This window comes from Monodon monoceros, unplaced genomic scaffold (genome assembly GCF_005190385.1).
Source record: "Monodon monoceros isolate NGI ecotype Baffin Bay Population unplaced genomic scaffold, NGI_Narwhal_1 Super_Scaffold_7, whole genome shotgun sequence".
Lineage (NCBI taxonomy): Eukaryota > Metazoa > Chordata > Mammalia > Artiodactyla > Monodontidae > Monodon > Monodon monoceros.
Window position 1 is genome coordinate 45,024,480 of NW_021703784.1, and position 14,543 is coordinate 45,039,022.

General features: G+C 35.1%; 1 protein-coding gene across 2 annotated transcripts in view; it reads right to left on the bottom strand.

The window, feature by feature from the left end:
• Positions 1 to 331: 331 nt before the first annotated feature.
• Positions 332 to 14,543, bottom strand: part of HIKESHI (heat shock protein nuclear import factor hikeshi) — a 32,595-nt gene continuing 18,383 nt past the window's right edge. The window contains exons 3-5 of one of the 2 annotated variants that reach the window (XM_029208444.1): positions 7,622 to 7,773; positions 1,817 to 1,935; positions 332 to 884 (exon numbers count right to left, since the gene is read on the bottom strand). In XM_029208444.1, the coding sequence (XP_029064277.1) occupies positions 830 to 884; positions 1,817 to 1,935; positions 7,622 to 7,773 (326 nt within the window). In that variant the 3' untranslated portion in view covers positions 332 to 829. The remainder of the gene's footprint in view (positions 885 to 1,816; positions 1,936 to 7,621; positions 7,774 to 14,543) is intronic. The other variant, XM_029208443.1, reaches the window with a different exon arrangement.

Genomic DNA, 14,543 nt, shown 5'->3' on the forward strand with positions numbered 1-14,543 from the left:
GTGAGATCCTGGTGGTTTCTGGTCAATGGGCATCACCAGTAAAAGTCAAAGGGTTCCCTTTGAATGAGACACAAAGGCTTTACCTTCATACAAAGAAGTAATGAATCCTATAGTCTATACACAAATGTGTAACATTTCCAATATTAAACAAAACCTGATCAGTATTATGGCAATTTTGTTAATAAAAAACGTATGAATTTGCAGATATAAAAAGTGACAACAAATCTGTTAATTGAAAAAACTTTTTTTTTTTGACCGCACCACGCAGCCTGTGGGACCTTAGCTCCCCAACCAGGGATAGAGCCCAGGCTACGGCAGTGAAAGCGCCTAGTCCTAACCACTGGCCTGCCAGGGAATTCCTCTGAAAAAACTTTTAATCTAAAGAAATACTAACTGAAAATAATTTCTCCATATGTAAAAATGTATATTGGATATGTTTTTCCAAAAGTCCCCAAATTTTTATATAGTTGATTTTAAGTTAACTATTCTAGCAAACCACTGTAAATATAAATGAAAGATTATAAATGCAATGCATTTGGCACAATATTGTGACTATGCTTTATTTTTAAGTAAAAAATGAATCATAGCCAAAACAAAATGTTTTGCCTCTGAATATTTCCAGCTTAAGGGAAAAAAGTCATTAATGATGAACATATTTTCATTTTTCAATGTTTTTAATTTTTTATAAAGATTTTAATTAACCTTCATAGTCACTAAGCAGTTTTTAAACTTAGGTTTCATGATCCTTTTGACTTCATGCTTTCAAATAGAATGATTATCTTCAAAACATGACAAATTTCAGAATCCATTAAAAATTATTTTATTCAAATTATGTTTTCCAAAAGAGAGGGTTCTGTGCTAGTCGTCTTTGAAAGTTTTCATACCTACAAAAGAAAAACATATTTATAAGAAATTTAATTAGAATCTTTCATAATGTGACAAATGACTCATCAAAAAGCAAATAACTTTACAAGTCATTTCTAAAATGCTAAGATTAAAAACTTAGAAAGTTAAAAGTTAATCTGGGAGTTTAATTATTAATTTATAAAAGACAGTAAGCATAGTGATTTAACTGGCTGTATCAGAAAGCACAAATCATAATAAATTTTATTAATTTTTTTATCTTTTACAATGAGAGCTAGAAGGGACCTAAGAAAAAATGAAATCTAACTCCTTCTCCCTCATTTCATAGATGAGAATAATTTGCTCAAGGTCACATAGCTACATTATTACAAAGCTCAAACCTAACACATTCTAGTACAATCCATGCTATACCATGCTACCACTTCTCAGCAAACTCTCCTTATGTATCTCCCCAACACTGGGATATTCAAAGTGAAAAGAAATATCTATAAAACAGAAACGTAGAAAAGCTGAAGAAATAGATTCATGTACAGGGTGCAGTATAAACCACTCTGATGTTTCATACATGTTTATTTTAGATCAAGACTTTCTACTAGTGAAAAAAAAAGTTCATTGATATTTCAAGCCTCATATACAGTACTTACAATTCAAAATATAAAAAAATGTACAGCCCTTAATTGTGGTCCCTAAAACATAAGCAATTTTATTTTCCTGTCTTTATAAAGCCAAAATGGCTACTATATAACAAAATATTATTTGGGGTAAAAATTATTCCTAATGTGAACTCTAAAATACATACTTTTTAATTGCATGCAAATGTTAATGTATTCTGATGTCCACAATAAAAGAATATGTTTAAATGTCAAAGAAGAAATACATTCACAAGCAAAAAACACACATTTTTTGTAGGTTACTAGAAGCCTTAATATGAGAGCTACAAAATGCCCCATACCATTTCAGAACCACATTTGCCGGAATGAACATTTCAGATGGACTTGGTGTCATCTGGGCCTGAGAGACAGCAAATGATGAAGCAAAATTGTAGAAGTTGTCTAACATCTTTTGTGTGAACTAAAAGTTAATAATAAATAGATTAATGGATTATACTAAATACTCCATTTAGACCTTAATATTTTTAATTAAAAATGCTGTCATATTAACTTGGTTTAAGGACTGTGAGTTCTGAGACAATCTAATGCTGAACATTAAGGCAAGTCATAAAATAACATTATGCCACAAAATCATAACAATCTGCCTTTAGTACTTTCTTTATATCTCAAAGAATTTCTATGATTATCAAATATTTTAAAGTTTATAACATGTTCAGTTTGGGAAAAAAAAAGAAAAAATGTTTTTTCATTCAAAATATCTTCTTTTATCTCCACCTTTGGAGATGCCCCTCTCCTCAAATACCACCCTCATCAAATCAACCTATTTTCTCATATAAAATAGTAACCATATCCAAGAAGTCTTTTTCTTACCAGAAAGATAAAAACTTAAGTATAAAAAAGGAACAACTGGTTACTCACCATCAATTACAAAGAAGAGAAAAGTAACACTATTTCATTTCTATTTCCTGGTCTGTTCGTTCTCACTGACCCTCAAATGGGCAAATCCACTAACATCCTCCAAGACTCCTTTGTAGAAGCAAGAAGTAAACTGATTCACATTTCTTGAGAATCAAATGGGTTTAAGCACTAAACCCCAAAATTAATGAACTACTAACGATAATACTACCTTTTATTCACTCAAAAATAATCTTCCCAACATCACTTTCTCCAAAACACAAAACTAGCCATGAAGGTTCTTGCTGTCTCTTTTCTACATGGAAGAAACATCTTATTAGGGTTTTTGTTTATTTAATAATATCGAGGTAGTTTAGTCCAAGAGACTCTACTGTTAAGGTACTTGAACCAATATCAGAGTTGAACCAATAAGATCACTAACTAAAAGATCAGTACCAGGAGAAAAAAAATCAACAGCAACCCTCCATACAAGCAAGAAAAATTTTTAAATGTAACTTTAAGAAGATCCAATTCATGACAGAAACAAAGTCTGTAAGATACCTAGGGGAAATGCTAAGACAAGCTAATAGTAAGACTTTTGTGGAAAATATTTTAAGACTGTCTTGAGAGATAAGAAAGAAAACAAATGAAAGGACTTATATACCATGTCGAGTGGAAAGATACAATATGTTCACGGATGGGAATACTTAATGTGATAAAGGCACATTAAACCTATAAATCCAATGTTATTTTCAACTAAATTCCAACAAGATTTTTCATGGCACTTGACAAGCTGATACTAAAATTATTACGATAAATACCTAAGCCTATTTTGATGACTAGGAGGAGGGACTTGGCCTTCCAGATATTAAGATTTTTCCTGGCAAAGGGACAGGCAAATTAACTGGAATAAAAGAGAAAGCCCAGGAACAAACCTAAGCATATGTGACACATGAAATATAACAAAGATGCTATTATTCACAATAAAAAAAAATATGGACTAACTATTCATTTAATGGGACTAGAACAACTAGTTTTCCATAGGGGGGAAAATGACTTTAGATCCCTTCCCATACCACACACAAACACAATTCAAAAAGTAAAACATTAAAAGCCTTAAGAACTATAAGAGAACATAACATCTTTACATATCAGCATAGGGACGAATTTCTCAAATACAAAAAACCCACAAATCATAAAGGAAACAACTGATAAAACTTGTCTACAGAAAATATGTCTGTATGCAAAAGACACCATAAACAATACTAAAAGACAAGGTAGGGGAAAAAATTTACAACATATACAACAAAGGATTATTATCCAGAACACATAAAGGCCTTTTCCCAAAATTAAAAAGTGCCAAAATTAATACAACAGAAAATTGGGGAAAATTATATAAACAGTCAATTCCTATAAAAGAAAATACAAATGCAGGCCAAAAATCTGAAAAGATGCTCAACTTCACCAACAGTCCAAAAAAAAACCCAAAACAATAGTAATATTCTAATTTCACCTATCAAGTTTGGCAAAAATTTAAGGTCTGATAAATATTAAGAATGTATAAAAACATCTACCATTGGAAATGGAAAAACAAACTGCGGCTCATTCGTACATATGACATATGACAATTAAAACAAACTAAATCGATTGCATGTATCAACACAGATAAATCTTTAAAAATAATGCTGAGTGAACAACAGTAAGTTGTAGAAGTTTGTGCAGTATGATACAAACATTTATATCCATTTTAAAAACATACGAAAGGGTAAATAACAAGAAGTAAAAATAGAAGAACCAGAAAAAAAGGGATTCAACACAGAAGAGAAATAAAAGGAATTTCTGGAGTAATGGTGAAAGAAAACCATACCTTAACAACAGCTATGCAACAGACCCAGAGAATAATCAGTCCACAGTGGAACAAAAAAGAGAGTTCCAAGAGAAATGTTTCCAAGACAAATTTTAAATTGCTATATTTAAATATATTGAATGGGAATTTACAATTGGCAGAGTTTGGGCATAAATTATTAGAAACGGAAATACAGAAATCCATGCAAAGGAAAAAAATGAGAAATTTATTAACCAGGATAAATGAAAAGTTATACAGAACAAGAAATATAATCATAGCACTACACATGGCTCAGTTCTGAAAAACATTTACCAGGTCATAATACTGAAAACTTTGAATACTAACTTAATGAAAATCTATATTGGAAAGGTGGGGAGAAAAGATATCTGTGTATTTTGGAGAACAGAGGATTAAGAGAGCTAAATCATGTTATGTATCGGTAAGTCAATGGAAAATACCTATAATAAATAAATTAATAAAGAAAGATTAATCAAGTTTCTTCTGACACATGGAAATAAATACAAGGAGAAGGAGGGAAAAAAAATGAGGGGGAGGTTGAAAGTGACTGCTGCTGAGAGGCAGAATAAAGCAAAATATAAAAGGTATAATAGAGGACAGCTGTTTTACATGTAAAACTATTTGACTTTCTAAACCATGTACTACTGATAAAAACTAAAGTGAAGTAAGAATAACTAAGAGCATAAATTAGAAACACATTTAAACACACATACAAATAGTACTATACATGTTTTGTGAACAAATATGAAAATTTTTTTAAGTACTGAAATACAGATAGGAAAGATATATAAAGTTAGAAGAGTAGCTACCTGGAGAGGAAAGGGAAGAAGAGAAGCAGAGAGCAGTGGGCTGTATCTGTAACACTTTATATAATTTTTTAATTAGTAGCAAATATAGCAAAATGTAACAGTTAAATCTAGGTGGAAGACATATGGAAGTCTTCAAATATACCCCACTATAAAGAGAGCTCTGTAAGGATGGGTATTATTTTATTTTGTCTACCTATTTTTATCTGTTTGTTCTTAAAAAATGCCTCGCACACAATAGGTATACAATAAATATTTGTGGAATGCACTTTTCTATATATTAAAATATTTCATAATAAAACATTTAATAAAAAAATATGCTTCATTAAAAAGCTCAAATAACTTATAATTATAGAGTAAAAAGTCTTCTTGCCCCTCCCCAAGGATAACATCACTTTGTCATGTATTTTCCAGACATTTTTCAAATACAATCTATATGGGACACTATAAGTATTGTTTTACAACCTGCTTTTTTCAGTATAGTTTATTTTTTAAATTACTGACAAAATTTTTAACACCCAGATTCTGCCATTCTTTAATTTGGCCCATTCTCAAGAGATCATATGACAAGTCGGCACTTAAATTCATGGCCACAATCCTCAAAAATGTGCTTCCTAGCAAGCCCAGAAGGTTTCCCTAGTCCATTCACCCTCCTCCTCTCCTAGAGGACTTGTTTAATAATCCTTTTGGTTTAGATTTCCAATACTTCTTTTCCCCTCAATCTTAGCTAATGACCTTGCTTCCTATTTCACTGAGCAAAGAGAAGGAATCAAGAGAGAACTTGCACAACTTCTCATCAGCACATTTACCAACCTCCTGTGTCTGTCTGTGCCCATATGTCCATTACTACAAACACTGTCCATTATCCTATCGAAAACCTCCCAATACGGTCTTATTTCCTACTCAAGGACACCACTTTCACAAGCCTCCCCACTCTCCTGCATCATCAATTTTTCTCTCACTAATGCTTCATTCCTGTCAAACATGATATAATATCTCCGATTAAAAACAGAAAGAAAAAAAAATTCCTTGTCCCCATAGCCCCCTCAAGCAACCAGACCATTCACCTGCTGTCCTTTATGACAACACTCGTCAAGAGTCATCTATATTCACTGTTTCCATTTCCTCCTCTCCAATTCACTCAACCTCGCTGCAAACACCCTTTCCACCTCTATGAACTCTTGTCAAAATCTTTAATAACTTTTACCTTGCTGAATCCAATGGTTAATTCTTAGCCTTCATCTTACTTGACCCATCAGCAGTGAATAATATTGATCACTCTTCCTTCTTAAAATCCAGTCTTCGCTTGGCTTCCAAAACAGCACTTTTGGGGTGTCCTCCTACTTCAGGCTGCTCCTTTCATTTCTCCTTATCTCTTAAGCGTCTCAACTTTGAAATGGCCCCAAGCTCTGTCACTGGCCAATTTTTCTATTTACAGTTACTTCTCAGTGATCACATCCCCTTCCCAACTTTAAATACCACCTCTACACTGATGACTCCCAAATTTTTACTTCTCTTAAACTCTAAGCTTGTCTTCTCCAGCTGGATATCTAACAGGCATCCCAAACATAGTACAATCAAAATTCAACTCCTGATTCCACTCCCAGCCCATACTTGTTCTTTTCACAATATTCCTGTGTTCTTGCTCCTGGATCCAACACCCTTGGAGCCATAGTTGATGTCTCTATCGCAGACCTCACATGTGATCCACACCATGAAACACTATTGGCCCCATCTTCAAATTATCTCCAGAAATAAACTACTTTTCATCACCTCCATTTCTACTTCCCCATACTTCCTGGTTCAAGTCATTAAAAGCTCTCACCTAGATTTTCACAAGAGCCTCCTAACTGATCTTCCTCCTTTCCTCTCTGCCTCACTACAGTTTCTCTCCAAAGATGCAAAAGTGATCCTTTAAAAATGTAAGTTAGATCATATTACTCTCCTGCTCAAAGCTCTCTTATGTTTTCTCTTCCAAACAGAATATAAGCCAAAGTCTTTACAAAAGCCAATGAGGTCGCATATGATTTATCCTGCAGCCACCTCCCCCATAATCTCCAACCTCATCTCCCATCTCTCACCCTTGTTCACTCTACCCCAGACACAAAGTTTCACTTTATTCTTCAAACATAACAGGGCCTTTGTAATAGCTATAACTCTGCCTAGATCATTCTCCCCTTCAGGCCTCTGCCAGACAGGTTAAAAGTCAACCCTTATGGAATTGTGTCACTTTAAGCTCCACAAGGACAAGGATCTTGCTCATCAGGTTTACAACTGTATACTCACAGCCTAGCATACTAATTGTGGAAGGAAAAGAGGAAAAGTTAATATTTAAACCCATTTTAAAAAATCACTTTGAGCTATTTTATCACTATAAAAACTTAAGTCTCATCAAAGCATTTATAAATTTTAAAATACCTATAGAGAGGAAGACAAACTGAAAATATTCATGGAAGCCAATAACTTATATCATATGTGTTTACCTTCATTTTTACATGAATTCTACCACCAAGCTAATTTCTAAAGTACAGAATGTGATCTTTAAATTATTTTAGAAAATAATGAAATGTACATTCCATTACCTGAGTAAATGAGTCAACTGAAGACACAGCAGCATTACCTACAGGAGTCTGCTGAGCCAGACTGTCCAATAATTCCACTGAAATTCCAATCTGAGCAACAGATGGAGTTCGGACAATATTCATGGCTCCGAAAGGGTGCTGGCTTCCTTCTCCTGAAAAAAATTAACATGTGCCACATATTTTAAATTTAACTTGTATACACACAAATTCCTTTATAAATACGTGGGGCTTCCCTGGTGGCGCAGTGGTTGAGAGTCCGCCTGCCGATGCAGGGGACGCGGGTTCGTGCCCCGGTCCGGGAAGATCCCGCATGCCGCGGAGCAGCTGCGCCCGTGAGCCATGGCCGCTGAGCCTGCGCGTCCGGAGCCTGTGCTCCGCAACGGGAGAGGCCACAACAGTGAGAGGCCCGCGTACCGCAAAAAATAAATTAAAAAAAATAATAATAATAAAAAAATAAAAATATAAATGTGAAGAACCTCTGATCTATATGCACTAAAAAGTTCTGTTACATGAAAGTTTGTCTCTTCTCAGATAAATGTAAAAGGATGCCTAGCTTTTACCATATTAACAAATAATTAAGAAAACCGAAATTTTCCTCACCAGAAAAATAGCTGTTACTTTTCTAAAGCTTACAAAATTATTGCAGCTAGAAATGGAAATTAAGAGAATAAGAGAAAAATAAATAAATGAGCATTAATTAGGGCTTCCCTGGTGGCGCAGTGGTTGAGCGTCCTCCTGCCGATGCAGGGGACACGGGTTCGTGCCCCGGTCCGGGAAGATCCCACATGCCGTGGAGCGGCTGGGCCCGTGAGCCATGGCCGCTGAGCCTGCGCGTCTGGAGCCTTGTGCTCCACAACGGGAGAGGCCACAACAGTGAGAGGCCCGCGTACCACCAAAAAAAAAAAATGAGCATTAATTAGATAACAGATTCTCAATGCTAACTCTGAGGGAAGGATATTTTTAAAAATTTTTAGAATTAGTTTTAATATTTTCTGATTATTCCACTAAAGAAAGAGATTTCATTGCCATTAATACTGATAACGACATGGCATATTTTACTAAATGTCATAAATCACCCCACTCAACACCTGATGATCTGTTATCAAATAGGCAATAAAGAAATTTGCAGCTTATTCGGAAAATAGTAATTTTCGCCTTTACAATATATTTATTTACAAGTAAAATATATAATACATCATAAATATATAAAATATATCAAATGTATATTTGATATATCTGAGCCTCTAAGCGTCAGCTAACTTATACATGAAAAAATATACCAGTTTTATTAATCCACATTAAGACATAATCAGAAAAGTTAGTCTAAGAAAAAAAATCATACAATGAATAGATTTTTGGTTTAAATGCTCTTTTTATATGACTATGTCTAAACAAATACTACAGAACTCTAGGACAACACACATCCCTAATAACTAGAACATTTACTGCAAGTATCAAGACTCATTAAATTTTCAAGCATATGAATACAAACATAACTGTATTATTCTGTGCTTTAAAAATACACACACTTCACTAAACATGACTGGTTTAAGATATTTTTGGTATTTTTAAATTATTTGTTTTACTTAATTTCCGCATATTTGTGAATTTTCCAGGTTTACTTTTGTTACTTCTAATTTTTATCAATGTGGTTGGAGAACATACTTTGCATGATTTCAATCTTTTAAAATATACTAAGACTTGTTTTGTGGCCTAACATACAGCTATTCAAGGAAATGTTCCATAGGCACTTGAGAAAAATGTATATTGAGAAGAATGTATATTCTGCTTTTGTTGCATAGAATGTTCTACATAAGTCTATTACGTCTAGTTGGTGTATAGTGTTTTTCAAGTCTTCTGTTTCCTTGATGATCCTCTGTCTAGTTGTTCTGTCCATATTGAAAGTAAGGTATTGAAGTTTCCAACTATTATTGTTGAACTGATTATTTCTCCTTTCAACTCTATTTCTGCTTCATGAGGCTCTATTAGGTACACAAAAGTTTGTAATTGTATCTTTTTGATAGAGTGACACTTTGGTTTCGATTTGCATAATTTTTTTCATCCTTTACTTTCAACCAATTTATATCTTTGAATCAATAGCTGTATCATGTTTTTTAATCCATTCTGAAAATCTCTACCTTTTAACTGAAGGGCTGAATTTCATGTTAAATAGATACGTGCCAGTGTACCATTTTAATTCCCTTATCATTTCCTTTACTATATATATATTTTTTATTATAGTCTTTAAATGGTTGCACTGGGGATTACAATTAACATCTTAAAATAGAACAACTCTAGTTTGGATTAATACCAATTTAATTTCAATAGTATATAAAAACTTTGCTCCTATGTAACTGCTTCTCTCCCTTATATTGTTATTGTCACTAATTACATCTTTATACCTAGTATGCACATAAGCAGACTTAAGGGTTTTTGTTTTATGCCATTGTCTTGTATATCAGATAGGAAAAAAAGCAAAGTTACAAAGTATGTATTAAGGCTTTCATAATTACCTGTATAGTCACCTTTAGCTGTGTTCTTTTTTACTTAACATGAATTCGAATTACTATCCCAGGTCCTCTCATTTCAGCCTGAAGGACTCCCTTTAGCATTTCCAATAGGGTAAGTCCTCTAGCCACTATTCCAATTTCTGTTTATCTGGGAATGTCTTCATTTCTCCAGTTCTGATGGCTAGATAATTCTTGATTGACCTTTTTTCTTTCAGTACTTTAAATATGTCATCCCACTGCCTCTGGTCTACATGTTTCTGATGAGAAATCAGCCATAATCTAGTAAGGACCCTTGTATGTGATGAGCTGCTTCTCCTGCCACTTTCAAGATGCTCTGTCTTTGGCAGTTTATCATGTCTTGGAGTGAAGTTTATCCTACTTGAGTTTGTTGAGCTACTTAAGTGTGTAGATTAATGTTTTTCATCAAATTTAGAGTTTTAGGGCAATTATTTCTTCAAATATTCTTTCTACCCCTTCTCTCCTCTTCTTCTGGGACGCCCATTATGCATATGTTGGCATGCCTGATGGTGTCTCACAGGTCTCTAAGGCTCTGTTCATTTTTCATTCTTTTTCCTTTCTGCTCTTCAAATTAGGTATTTTACCTATCTTCAAATTCACTGATTCTTTTTTGCACCTACTCAAATCTGCTTCTGAAACCCTCTAGTCAAATTTTCATTTCAGTTACTGTACTTTTCCACTCCATAACTTATTTCCTTTAAAATTTTTTTCTATTGGTATCTTCTATTTGATGACACATCATTCTCCTGATTTCCTTTAGCTCTTCAAAAATATTTGAGACAGCTTCCTTAAAGTCTTTGACTATTAAGCCCAATGTCTATACTTCTTAGGAACAGTTTCTATTCATTTCTTCTGTGAAAGGGCCTTGTTTCTTGCATGCTTCATAGCATCTTGTTGAAAACTGGATATTGAATAATGTGGCAACTCCAGCAATCAGATATTTCACCTCTCCTTAGGGTTTATTGCTACTGTTTATTGTGGCTGTTTCCTTGTTTAATGATTTTTCTGAACTAATACTATAAAGTCTGTATTTTTTGTCATTTGTGACCACTGAAGTCTCTGTTCTATTAGGTTAGTGGTTAGCTAGTGAATGGAAAGAGATTTCCTTAGAAGCCTGGAACCAAAAATTCTCCCAGTGTTTGCAGGTGGGCTTTGTGTGTTGAGACATGCCTTCAATGCTCACGCCTTCGGGCTTCCCTTGTGGTGCAGTGGTTAAGAATCCGCCTGCCAGTGCAGGGGACACGGGTTTGAGCCCTGGTCCGGGAAGATCCCGCATGCCGCGGAGCAACTAAGCCCGTGTGCCACAACTACTGAAGCCCACATGCCACAACTACTGAAGGCTGCACGCCTAGAGCCTGTGCTCTGCAACAAGAGAAGCCACTGCAATGAGAAGCCCACACACCACTACAAGGAGTAGCCCCCGCTCGCCACAACTAGAGAAAGCCCCTGCACAGCAACAAAGACCCAACGCAGCCATAAATAAATAAATAAATAAATTTATTTAAAAAAAAATACTCATGCCTTCAAGGTCAGCCAGCAGGAAGAGCTTAGGACCTTCTTAGGTCTTTCCCAAGCATGTGCACAGCCCTGGACACCCATGTGGTCTTTTAGATTCCCAGGAATCCCCAGGAGAATTTCAAAACCCTTGTTCCCCAAAGCATCTTATTCCCAGCCTTTCCTTCCAAGCTTTTTGGTTAGTCTGTTATTTGCCCCAACTGTTGTCACTGCCTCAGGCAGCAGTGACTAATACATTTACCTGTAAACATTTTTGACAAACATATGCAGAAAGTCATTTTAGCAGTGGAAGAGTTCCAAGTTAAAAGAGATAAAGGTGAGCCTTTTAAATCAGTCTTCCAGGGAACCACAGAACAAAACAAGTTAATTACAATTAATTGTGAATAAGGTCCATTCTGCTCCCTCTGGTATCAGTACCAGTACCAAGAACCTGGTCTGTTATTTTCAAGGCTACCACTGAGCTGAGGAACAAGGGTTGGGAGCAGGGTAGATTAACTACCACAAAGCTCACCGTTCTTACAGAGATTCAGTGTTTTTTCTTGATTAAATGTCCCTCTGGTTGCGATAAGCCTTTGGTTAGTTTCCAGAGTCCTGAAAAAGTTGATTCTGAGAGTTTTTGCCAGTTTTTGCTGTTGTTGCTTTTATGGAGGGATGAACTTCTGGAGTTCCTTACTCCATCCTTTCAATTGTTTTAAGCCTAGAATTATGCTAAGTCCAGAAAACGTACTGCTTTTTGCCTGTATAACAGGCTCCAATGATCTCAATCAAGGAAAGTAGTGTCAATACAACCTACTACTGCCTTAGTTGTAACTACCCAGAGAGTGATCGGCCCAAGCAGAAAGCCCTGTCATCTCTAACCTCCATCCTTTATCACATACAAGCTCTTGGCAAATAAGTGAAGCCCTAAGGAAAACTCTCTAACATCTGTTGAAAAAACTGGGGCTAAGGAAGTATTCTGACTCTTTCATTTTAAAGCTCTCTGGGACTAAGACAACTTAAGATGGGAAAAACAAAAAAACCCTCAGTCTTCAGTAATCTTTAATCTATATTTTCAAAGAAATCCACTGTGCAGTTAAACCATTCCTTTAGTCAATCTTATTCTCAAAACGGGCTTGACACAGTAATTGGTACCTTCCAAGTACAAAGGTTCTTGTTTGCAAACTATAAAGTATTGGAAAGAAACACTGGAACATAATGTACAAACTTAAAGTGAGTGTTTAATTTTGGATATGAATTCTTGACAGCCAAAGTAAAAAGAAAAACATCAGTTACACTGAGTCTTATAACCAAAAAATTAAAAAACAAAAACAGCAGGGAAAGTAAAACATCTGACCTGGTCTTTAAAAAAAAACATACATTACAAAAAGTTCTCAGTAACATTCCAATAGTAAAAGAAGCAGCAAATCTTTTAAGGTTGTTTCTCAAAGTATCCCTCTTCACTAGCCTAACACAACTCAGAGGAGAAAATCCTATAGGAAACTAGTGCTTTACTGTCAGTACACAAGGAAAAGCAGTCATCATCATTTACTATCTGGGTGTGGCTCTTTTTAAAACTATATACACTTCATTTCACAAAAAATGTTCAAAAGAATGAAGAGATTTTAAAAAACTTTATTAGAATTTTAGTAAGTACTAAAGTACAGCAAACTCAAACATCCATTCGAGATTTCCCACATTTGCCTGGTTTTTAAGTTATAAATAGCCAAAATGGGCCACGTTCTCTGAATACAACTGTTCCTCAAGTGTCACTAATAAATGTGGATCTCTAATAGATTCGAGCTTATCATCACTTCTGGTCTTTCTTCTGGCAGCTGCATTGTCAAAGTGCAATACTTGAAACCTTGAAATTTTGAAACTTTTAATGGCTCATAATTTACTGAAGAAAGAATGGCCATCTTCTTTGATCTGTAATTTGCAAAACATTGTCATTTTTAGACTTATAAACATTATTTAGAATAATCAATCCAATTAGTTTCATTCATTTCTACATTATCTTCTCATCACCTTTGTATACACACCCACTTTCAGCAATATCCACTTACAAACTGTATCCAAATTTGGAGACCAAACGTAAGAGATGAAAGAATACCAGCACACATCCTTTTACCACATGTCCAAGATTTTGTCACAAAATACTACGTGATTAATTCCTCCTTGCTGGATGACTAAATGGATAAGAATACCATATTTTCCTTTGGCCCTTAGAAATATACTGTTCAATCATCCATTTTTTTATTTGAGAAAATTCACCTAAGAGACCATCATCTGAAGATTCAATCTTGAGATTTTGCTTATATGATCAACTTCACCACCATCATGAGTCTAGAATGCTGCTATCTGCCTCACTGTATTCATTTTCTTTAATAAATTTATTTATTTTTGGCTGTGTTGGGTCTTCGTTGCCGTGCACGGGCTTTCTCTAGTTGCGGCAAGTGGGTACTACTCTTCGTTGTGGTGTGCAGGTTTCTCACTGCAGTGGCTTCTCTTGTTGCAGAGCATGGGCTCTAGGCACGCAGGCTTCAGTACTTGTGGCACACGGGCTCAGTAGTTGTGGCTCGCGGGCTCTAGAGCACAGGCTCAGTAGTTGTGGCTCACGGGCTTAGTTGCTCCGCATGCATGTGGGATCTTCCCAGACCAGGGCTCCAACCTGTGTCCCCTGAATTGGCAGGCAGATTCTTAACCACTGTGCCACCAGGGAAGTCCTTGTATTCATTTTCTGATTCACACAAAATTGTGAAACTTGTTCCCCTGTCAATTTTCTTCTCTTTGCCATCATGAACAAAATATGAAAAATTATTAATTCCTAATTCTGTCCAATAAAAGCAAAAAGCAGACAATGAAGATGGTGTCTCCAGTCTCCTTTTATACTTCTTGAAACA